The sequence below is a fragment of the Dunckerocampus dactyliophorus genome, chromosome 8 (genome assembly GCF_027744805.1).
Source record: "Dunckerocampus dactyliophorus isolate RoL2022-P2 chromosome 8, RoL_Ddac_1.1, whole genome shotgun sequence".
Classification (NCBI taxonomy): domain Eukaryota; kingdom Metazoa; phylum Chordata; class Actinopteri; order Syngnathiformes; family Syngnathidae; genus Dunckerocampus; species Dunckerocampus dactyliophorus.
This window is the reverse complement of record NC_072826.1, coordinates 18,742,516-18,753,126: the sequence shown is the minus strand read 5'-3', so window position 1 is coordinate 18,753,126 and position 10,611 is coordinate 18,742,516. Positions and strand designations below refer to the sequence as shown.

The 10,611-nt window shown below is 38.3% G+C and overlaps 1 protein-coding gene across 1 annotated transcript; it reads left to right on the top strand.

Moving 5' to 3' along the window:
- Positions 1 to 1,742: 1,742 nt before the first annotated feature.
- Positions 1,743 to 5,435, top strand: LOC129187049 (PR domain zinc finger protein 2-like). Its single transcript, XM_054785930.1, has 3 exons — positions 1,743 to 1,848; positions 5,129 to 5,232; positions 5,318 to 5,435. Exons 1-3 carry the CDS (start codon positions 1,749 to 1,751, stop codon positions 5,354 to 5,356), a joined length of 243 nt encoding a protein of 80 aa, XP_054641905.1. The 5' UTR covers positions 1,743 to 1,748; the 3' UTR covers positions 5,357 to 5,435.
- The last annotated feature ends 5,176 nt before the right edge of the window (positions 5,436 to 10,611 follow it).

The following is a 10,611-nucleotide window of genomic DNA, read 5'->3' as shown; positions in this document are numbered from 1 at the left end:
CAAAGATTTACATCCCTACATATAATTAATTACAAACAATCTTTCTATCTGTGAGTAATTATGAGTTAACTATGGGTAAAAATATTTGATTAATCACGATTAAATATTTTAATCGATTGACAGCCCTAATTCTTTTCATTTAAGGGCACATATTAATGTTGGTAGAGTGCCCTCTAGTGGCATTCTACTTGAATTGCATCTACTAAATCTATGACACTGACTGGAGTGGTGCATACTGTACATCCAAATGTAGATATATTAATGGATTCATTCCATCCATCCATCCATTTTCTATGCGGCTTGTCCACGATAGGCGAGAGGCAGGGTACCTCCTGGACTGGTCGCCAGCCAATCGCAGGGCACATATAGACAATATATAAACAATATAATATATAAACAATCATTCACACTCACATTCATACCTATGGACAATTTAGAGTCGCCAATTAACCTAACATGCATGTTTTTGAAATGTGGGAGGAAACCGGAGTACCCGGAGAAAACCCATTAATGAATTCTAAAATGTATTATATTGTAATTTTTTTTAAAATAATACCTGTCATAATTAAATCATAATCATTAAAAAGTGTATTAAACATTTTTTGTGCTTATAAGGCCTTTTTTAGGGAGACCCCATACAAAAGAGCCATAATGATCACAAACCTCCCAGTATGATTTTTATGTATATAATCATGATAGACGTTGGTATGTATACTGTATATTAATACTGTATAGTCCTTTTTTGGGGGGTTGTGGCGGATATTGTCTAAAATCATGTATTTCCACTTTTCATTGCTGTACAACTGCACTAATTATCATTGTATTGTATATATATATTTGTTTTATATGTATTTATTTACTTTGTATCATTGTGAAATAGATTGGATTGCTTCTACATTCATTTTTAAATATTATAAGTAATATCTGATACATTCCTTATTTATCAATGTAACATTTGTTATATTACTTATTATTAGATAAATATTTTAAATCATTTAGAATATTAGTTTAAGTCAGTTTTCTAAATAAATAAATGGAGAGTGACTTTTCTGTCCTAGAGCTTTGATCATCTTTAGAAAAAAAAAATGCCAATATTTCAGAATCATTATGATGTTTTGGTTGTGAATGCATGCTAAGTTCATGAGCACCAATCATTATTTAATTTAATTAATTAATTTTTATTTGGTCATATGGTATATAATTGAGTTATTTGTAATATTTTGGTCACCTGAAGAGGGTCAAAATATTACACACAGCCACCACACGCATAAAAATAAACACTGTTAAATGAATGTGCATTATTATCTTTTTAAAGCTCTTGTATTGAGTTGACTTTTGTATGCTTTTGGGAAGCAGACATGTTGAAATGTCACACCCAGCAGGTGTTTTTAGGCAATAGATGCGCAGAAATGTTTGAGTTTTTTTGTCTTTCTTTGGCTTTGAGCCTCTTTCAGCTCCAGCAGGTGAGGGAAGGTAAGGAGACTCTCCCCCAGCCTCCTCTCTTTTCCAGCCTGCTGACTGCATTTTTGGTTGTTGGGAGCCAAAGAAGGTCTTCCATACAACTCCACAATAAAAAATGACATAATGTGTATTATACAGTATTTACTATTATTATAATAAATTTAAATCTGAATGACTTAAATAAAAATGTATAGTGACGTTAATCTGAGGCTACATGTTAAGTGCCAATTATTATGAATGAATGAACTAAGGATTACATTTTATTTGGTCATACAGAATAGCAAGTCATGGCCATCGAGACTTTGGATCAAATTCCAGCTCAGGTCCGGAGTGGACTTTCCGATGGGTTGTGTCTCGGACCTTTGGCTGTCAATCAAAGCGGCATTGGTGAGTAAATAAGTAAACATGATGTGTAAGCTAAGGTGCAACGCAAGGAATATTTTGATAGGAGCAAGAGGCAACAACAATAACATCGCCTGCTATGGTGCTTTCGTTTAACCTGTTTTTTTAAGAGGGGACAGAGAGATAGCTAACAGCGAGCAAAAAAAGCAAAGTCAAAAAACAAGACCATCTCCTGCTTTGTTTAATAGGGGACAGACAAACAGAAAATAAGCGAGACATGTAACTGTGTGGTGTACTTCTATTTCCCTTTCGCAAGAAACAGCAAAAACATGACCTTCATGGCTGGTGAGGCACTGACTTTTTTTTTTTTTTACTTTTAAACCTTAAAATTCCAAGCACAAGTTGCTAAGAGGGTACTAAAAAAAAGAAGAGAATAAAAATGCTGTTTTCGAATACTTCTTAGTTGTCATCCAACCCAGTTCATAAAGGATTGCCCACTCATACGATGGGCTCGGCACCCAGAGAAGATCCTATTCGTCTGGGTTGCGGTTCGAGATCACTGGCAAATAGCAAATAAATGCGAGTAATTGAGACAGCCATTAAAATCTCTAACCCTAAGAAAGCCTGGGTTATGCTGCTGCGTCTTGCCGACACCATAAGCTACACAGGCTCGCTCCACCCCCTCCAAACACTCCTGCTAGCTTGGGTTTGACGTCTCTGATATCGGATAAACATTTGCAATAAAAGTGACTGTTATAATTAATAGATTAGATTCAGCTCCTCCATGGCCAGTTCAGTTTATAAACATATCCAGAAGTTCCGTCTCCTGCAGCGTCATTACCTTTTCTGTTGATGTGGCGCCGCCAGCAGAAAGTACACGTTTGCGTGTGGGTGTAGTGTGCGTGTGGGCTTCTCAGCCTGCCTTGTGTTTGTCTCCATCATCCCGTGAGTGAGATAGTGGTTCCAGTTGATGACCCTCTGTTCTTTTGTGCTGTGTGGGTGAGTGTTTGCTAAGTTACTATTATTAAAACAAAAGAGTACTTCAGTTAAGTACTTAAGTTTGCCTCTGACATCATTTCCTGTGTGACTCTCAAGCTCGCCACAGTGTGCTGTATAATACTGCACTATGCTGACATTTTATGCTTTATTATTGTATTAGGGTTGGGTGAGATGGACCTTAGCATGTATCACGATATTTTTGGGCTGTATCACAATATGACGATATAATTGAGTCTTGTATAAAAAGCTACAAACCTTAAACCATACAATTAAATACACTGGTCTCAAATCACATTTATTGATTTATTGCAACAAACTGCAATACCGCAAGTGCATTTAGTGTCTACCAAACCAAGCGTTTTGTATTTTTGACTGGGTAAGCGTAGATGTGCTTGCTGACTGTCTCACGCTTCATGACACACTCTTCTTACTCAACTCTGTGTTTGCGCTTGAGATGGTAGAACAAATTTGTCGTGTTCCGCGAATTTCCCCGCTGTGGGATCAATAAAGTACAATCTAATCTAATTCCATCACCGTTGCTTTGCAAACGTTGCTTATTATGGTCTCTTGCTCCACTTCTGCTCTATCGAAACCAAACCACTTCCATATTACATAGGTACCTCCCTGTTTAGCAACAGTTTCTTCGTCTATAGTCTCAGCTTCTCTTTCAGCCATGCTCATATTTTCTCTCTTTTGTTGCCTCTGCCACTGCTGGACTGTGCTTAGGGCTCTAGTGAATTTCACAGTTAGACATGGGGCAAACAGCGCTCTTATTTTGAAGGCCGGACTTGTGTTCTGAGAATGCCTGTAAGACAGGCTGGGTGCAAGAATAACCGTGCTTTGGAAGGAGGCGGTTTGGTGTTGTGATTCCGCAATGTTTGAGTAAATACGTTCCCTCTCATGATGACAGCATTTCATTCACATTACGTCAATTTCCGCATATAACAGTAAATTCTGTTTTTATTGGCCAATCCCGCGATTCCGTTAATGTGGAAACCGTAGGGCGCTGTATGCTGTGGTACACGTGAGGCGCCAATGCGCAAGTACAGGGCGCCGTGCCGCGCAGTCGCAGGAAAAACACGTCTTCAACTCGGCTTTTTTCCTTTTGTCATTTATACCGCTATAAGTCATTTTCTTATGATTGGAAGGATTTATACCGGTATATAAAAATTATCGGCCAACCCTATTTATTATCACATATTTAGTTTGCATGTTCTCCCCGTGCCTGCGTGGGTTTTCTCTGGGTACTCTGGTTTCCTCCCACATTTCAAAACCATGCATGTTGAGACTCTAAATTGTCCATAGGTATGAATGTGAGGGTGAATGGTTGTTTGTCTATATGTGCCCTGCGATTGGCTGGCGACTAGTCCAGGGTGTACCCCGCCTCTCGGCCAAAGTCAGCTTGGATAGGCTCCAGCATACCCCCGCGACCCGAGTGAGGATAAGCGACATAGAAAATGGATGGATGGATTATCACATATTTGTAAGGTAAATAAGATGGATTATCTGAAAAAAGGGCTTTTTTTTTAGATAAAAAGCAAAAATGGGTGGGTTTTCCACAAATAAAAAAAAATGTTTCGATTTTTAAAAAGCGAACTTGCGGTGTCGCAAATGCTGAATTGCAAACATGTGGGGATCCACTGTATTTGAAAAAATATTGGACTCATACAGAAAATACATATAGATGGAAAATAGCAATACTATTTTATGTTAGAATTATTCATTTTTTAAAGTTTTTCATGGTCACTTGCTTACCCTGACCGCACGTCTCTGCTGCTTGGGCTTGATTTTGACTGGTTTAGGAGGGGACAGGTGGGAGGAAGTAGACAAGACAGGACAACATCAACAGCAATAACAACATTGCCTGCTAGTGCTTGGTTTTGCATGGTTTAAGAGGGGACAAAGCGAGTGGAAGGACAGAACAAAAGACAACCGCAACAACAATAACAGCATCAGTAAGTTGCTAGTGTTTGGTATAAGAGGGGACAGAAGAGCCAAAAGTAATAACAAGACACAATAACAGCAACAATGCCAAAATTGCCTGTGGTGTTGGTTTAAGAGGGGACGGTCAGGGTGAAACAAGGGAACAAGAAACAACAACAGCAACAACGTCACCTGCTAGTGCTTTGTTTGAGGGGACTGTTCGAGAAAAAAACTTAGCAATATAAAAAGACATCACCTGCTCATGTTTGCTTTAAGAGGGGACTGACACACCGATGTTCATCCTGATCTGGCAAAATGGCGACTTCAAATCCATACAACACTGTGATGCTCATGAGCAAAATGTCACACTATTTTAATTGTAATTCCATATTTTGACTGACAGGTGTGTGGTCCACCGGGCTCATCCCCAAAGGACGACGCTTTGGTCCATTTGTTGGATGGAAGAAGAAAAGGTGCCATGTGACCAGTAATGTTTACATGTGGGAGGTATGTCATCACCTTTCATGTTTCATGGGATGACGTGTGTAGTTTATGTATGCATGTGTATTATTTATGCAGCTTTATTTCCCAGGGTGAGGCGGGATGTGTGTGGACGCCACTGACCCAGTGAAGGGCAACTGGTTGTGTTATGTGAACTGGGCTCGCTCCAGTCAGCAGCAAAACCTTTTCCCACTGGAGATCAACACAGCCATTTACTACACAGTGCTGCGGGTAAGGACCAAAAATAAGCAGAACAATGTTTTCACTCTTGTTTACCAACAACAAAGGCTATTCTGAAATATATTTATACATACAGTGGAACCTCCAAAGCTGAACACAATCCGTACCCTGGCACTGGTTGACTTCCAAGTTAATGTAGCTTTAAAAAACAAAAAGAATACAAAAATGCCTAAAAAAGCAAGAAACAAGGTTTGTTTGAACTTTAACTCAAAAAATCAAAATCAAAACCCAAACAACCAAACAAAAAAGTAGACAACACCAAAGCATGCAGTTTGTGCGGGATTTTTCACACCAAAACATCATAATGATTCTGAAATATTGGCATTTTTTTTGCAAAGATGATCAAAGCTCTAGCACAGAAAAGTCACTTGGTAAAAGGCTTCACACTAGATCTTTTGTACCATGCTGGACTCGGGCTAGGCCACTCGTACCATGGCCCGTTGGCCTGTCCCATCACTTCTACACTGCTGTGTGACTACAATTCTCTGACTTTGTGGTGTATTTCCAGTACTCTCAGGGGTCCGCAACGTCCTATATGTGGAAAATTCCAGTTTAGCATTATAGGTGACGCAGCATGATGATGCAGCCACACAAACGCTCAGTTTCAACTTGTGTTGACAGTGCAGACTTCACACTGGACTTTCAACACTGGTCAGGATGCCTTCTGAACACCTCCCCAGGGAGGCGTCCAACATTTTCAAGTTTTCCCATAAGGCATTGCATCTGAGCAAAGCATTCATTGGAGAGGCTGCAATGACGTCAGCTTCCCCCTGGGCTTTGGGCTCTGGGTCCTCTGGCTCCCTCTGGTGGACAGAAGCAGCATTCTGAGGTCAGTGTATATTTACCAGCATAACAACATAACAGTCTCACGCACTGTGTCATCATTGAAACAACACTTTACTGACAGCACTAAATTCATCACACAGCAACTTAATACTCAAAATGTATATACAAATATACAAACATGTACCAATATGAGTTTAAAATAAAAATAAAACCCTACATTTTAAAGTCCTCCCATAAGGTATTGCGTCTAAGCAGTGTATTCATTGGGGCGCTGCAATGACGTCAGCTTCCCTCCGGGCTTCTGTTCACCAGAGGGAGCCAGAGGACATGGAGCCCAAAGCCCGGGGGGAAACTGACGTCATTGCAGCGCCCCAATGAGCAATGCATTCATTGCCCATTGAGTCTTTTTATACAAGACTCAATTATATCGTCATATCGTGATACATGTTAAGGTCCATCTCGCCCAACCCTAACAATAAAGCATAAAATGTCAGCATAGTGCAGTATTATACAGCACACTGTGGCGAGCTTGAGAGTCGCACAGGAAATGATGTGCAATGAGCAGTGCATTCATTGGGGCACTGCAATGACGTCAGCTTCCCTCCGGGGTTTGGGCTCCATGTCCTCTGGCTCCCTCTGGTGGACAGAAGCGGCATTGCAGCACCATTTTCTATGCTTTATATGCTTCTCCAATTAAATGTTTTTCTGAAAAAAATGCATTATGAGAACGCTTGAAAATGTTTTTTTCATAATAAACTCGCATTGATACATGTTTCAATATTTCTGATGTATAATGTTTGAGTGTTAGTTGCTGTGTGATGAGTTTAATGTTGTTTGTAAGATGAAACCATGAGTCAGTGTGATATTAAGTAATGACTTCTTGCAATTTCCAATTGGTTGAAAAGCTTGTTGAGAATTTGTTCATAGCTCATGATTGGCTGCTGTCAAATAAAGAGCTGACTGGTCCTCACGGACTTGTGTGCGCCACAATATGCCACTTTATGACGTGGACACATGCGGCTTACATAAGAATAAATCCGTTTTTTCCTCTAAATTTTATACACTGGATAGGCAGACTTAAACCATAGCCGTCGTGAGTAAACAAAACAAATGAAGCTCAAATTCAACACATTCATGTTTTGGTTTGGTTTGGTTTAGTTTATTTGAACATGAAGGTTACAATGGAATACATCTCATGAATCATTCTTTGACAGTTCCACATGTCCAAAAGGAGTAGGAAGAAGCAAAGCTTATTTAATCCTACCCCCCTTCCAATCTACATCTTGTACAGTACATGTTGTTCACTTTCTGCATTCCATGTCATGTTTTCAGTGATAGTCAGGATAACACATAATAGATAACGGTGAGATAGCCCTCCCCCCCAAAAAAGGAAAGAACATTAATAATAATAATAATAATGATGACAATACTAAATAAATAAATAAAAAAGAACAAAGCTTTTTCTTTTTTTTTTTAAACACAACAAAGAAAATTATATTAAAAAAAAAATAAATAAATAAATAAAAAATAAAATAAAATAAAATAAAAAAAATAAATAAAATAACAAACCTGACAGAACAATCAGGACTCTTCTTTAGCAAACATCAACTGCTTGTATTGTTTTTTGAATTTGCTCATCTCTGTACATTGTTTGAGTTCTTTACTCAATCCGTTCCATAATTTAATTCCACACACGGAAATGCTGTGGGTTTTCAGCGTAGTTCTCGCATATAAATGTTTTAAGTTTAATTTTCCTCTAAGATCATATTTCTACTCTCTGATTGAGAAATACTTTATTAGGTTTTTGGGTAACGAGTTGTTATTAACTTTATACATTATTCTAGCGGTTTGAAAGTGTACTAAATCTGCGAATTTTAATATCTGTGATTCTAAAAATAAAGGGTTTGTATGTTCTCTATACTTGGCATTGTGAATTATCCTCACAGATCTTTTTTGCAGTACAGTGAGTGAGTGAAGATTGCTTTTGTAATTATTTCCCCATATCTCCACACAATACATTAAATATGGTAATACTAGGGAACAGTACAGAGTGTGGAGTGATTTTTGGTCAAGAACATATTTTGCTTTATTCAATATAGAGATATTTCTCGCCACCTTTTGCTGTATATATTTAATATGAGATTTCCAACTCATTTTTTCATCTATTACAACCCCAAGGAATTTATATTCTTCCACTTTTTCAATATCCGCTCCATTAATTTGTATTTGGTCGTACGTGTCCTTTCTACTATTACCAAATAGCATTATTTCAGTTTTACTTAAATTCAGAGATAATCTGTTCTTGTCAAACCATGACTTTAATATGACCATTTCATCCTTGACCTTTTTAATGAGTTCTTGTGTGCTTTCACCAGAACAGAAAGCGGTGGTATCATCGGCGAATAAGACCAATTTTAAGTTGTTTGTTACTTTACAAATGTCGTTAATGTACAAGTTAAACAGTGTTGGTCCCAGTATGGACCCCTGGGGTACTCCACACGTAGTATGTAGACTCCCAGATGTATATTCTCCTAGCTTTACAAATTGTTTCCTCTTTGCTAGGTAGCTTTTAACCCAATTTAAGACTAAACCTCTAATTCCGTACCTTTCTAATTTTGAAATTAAAATAGTGTGATTAATTGTATCGAAAGCTTTTGTCAGATCCATGAATACTGCAGCTGCGCATCTTCTGTTGTCTATGGCAGTAGTGATTTCCTCCGTGATTTCCATCAGTGCCATAGAAGTTGAAATGTTGGCTCTGTAACCATATTGACTACTTGCCAATAATTCATTCTTATTAATAAATTTGTCCAACCTATTATTAAATAGCTTCTCCACCATTTTCGAGAATTGTGGTAACAAGGAAACTGGTCGATAATTTGTAAATTGGTGTTTGTCTCCTTTTTTCTCCTTTTGTTTGTGTAAGCATGACACGCTACGGCAAACCTGTTTACTTGGAGTTCCAACTGCAGCTATCATTAAAAGATAGGTTTTTCCTGCAATTGGTTCCTGCTTTCCGCATACTGGGGTCATCGCCACAATGCCAAAGACAAGACGTGACACATTCATACGGAAGGATGCCAACATCAGACTGGAATAAAATATATGTATTATGATTACTTATCTATTTATTAGTGCTCATGTCAAACTTTATCAAAATGTGACAATGCAAAATACGCATTTTTGACCAGGAAGTACTATAAAAGTAAAAAACCAATTAATTATGTTCAATATTTCAAGTTAATTAAGATAAAAAGGTTTATTTTGTTTTTTGCAAGTGTGCAAGAGAAGGGGGTATATGGCTTCAGGTCAAATGTTTGAAGGGGTACGTGACTGTAAAAGTTTGGTTTGCTCTAGGCATCCAATCAGATTGGTTGTCATCAACTATGCTGCTTACATCCACTAAGGGGCATATTTCCATTGTTTACTGTGTATACTGTGATGTACAGTATTAACGTTACAGTACATATGAATGGTAGTTGTTTAAAGTTTGATTAAGAAAAGAGCCAATTAATGTAGAACAGACATATTGTAGCCTATCCAAAATGCGGAGTGAATCAATCTCACCTACCAGACAGACTAGATCAGGGGTGTCCAACTTCAACATGTCCACTTTTTCGCTTGATATTTTGTTTATTTCCCCCATTTTTCTCTTTTAAAAATGTATTTTAATTCAACAATGTCCTGCCTACCAATAATTAAAAAAAAAAAAAAAAGCGGCAGGCCGCAAATGGCCACCTGGCTCCATTTGGTCCCTTTTGGCGGACCTAAAAAAGTAATTACTTGTAGTTACTAGTTACTTTCCCTAAAAAGTCATTGATTTTGTGTAACCTGCCTTGTTCAGTCAATCCCACAACTACTGTTGGCTTGAACCACGGCCCATCGGAATGACAGTTAAGAGCGCTAGGCGTCGAGCCAAAAGCCCAGTCTGTCAACTTGATGCCCAGTGCGTCTCTTAAGGTTCAGGGAGTGAGGTTTACCAACGTATAACCGCACAGCCACACTGGTTGGTGTCTGTTACATCAGTAATGGAATTACTCCTTCGTGAATGTAATTAATCAGGAGAATGCGGATGCGTTGTGTGGCCGTGGAGAGGACGCAGAGACGTTAAGCACTGCTGTTAACATTTGTCAGAATAAAGTAAAAACAAGAGTGTCAGACTCTGTGTGTCTCTCTCGGGACACTTAAATTTTAATGCACCATATTTCACGGTCAGTAATGGTAACGACTTTGTAATGTTTGATATAGTAGTTAGATTACTTGTTACTGGAAAACAATAACACTACTTTTTTTACGCTTTACTACTAACTGATCGCAGTGGGTTCCACTTTTTGCTCTATGGTTATCATCACACTCGTC

What these genes read in the sequence shown, in the direction of transcription:
- LOC129187049 (XM_054785930.1), top strand. Translation starts at nt 1,749, where the DNA reads ATGGCCATCGAGACTTTGGATCAAATTCCAGCTCAGGTCCGGAGTGGA. An exon ending in TGTCAATCAAAGCGGCATTG is followed by an intron (nt 1,849 to 5,128) that starts GTGAGTAAATAA and finishes TTTGACTGACAG; the next exon opens with GTGTGTGGTCCACCGGGCTC. An exon ending in GTAATGTTTACATGTGGGAG is followed by an intron (nt 5,233 to 5,317) that starts GTATGTCATCAC and finishes TTTATTTCCCAG; the next exon opens with GGTGAGGCGGGATGTGTGTG.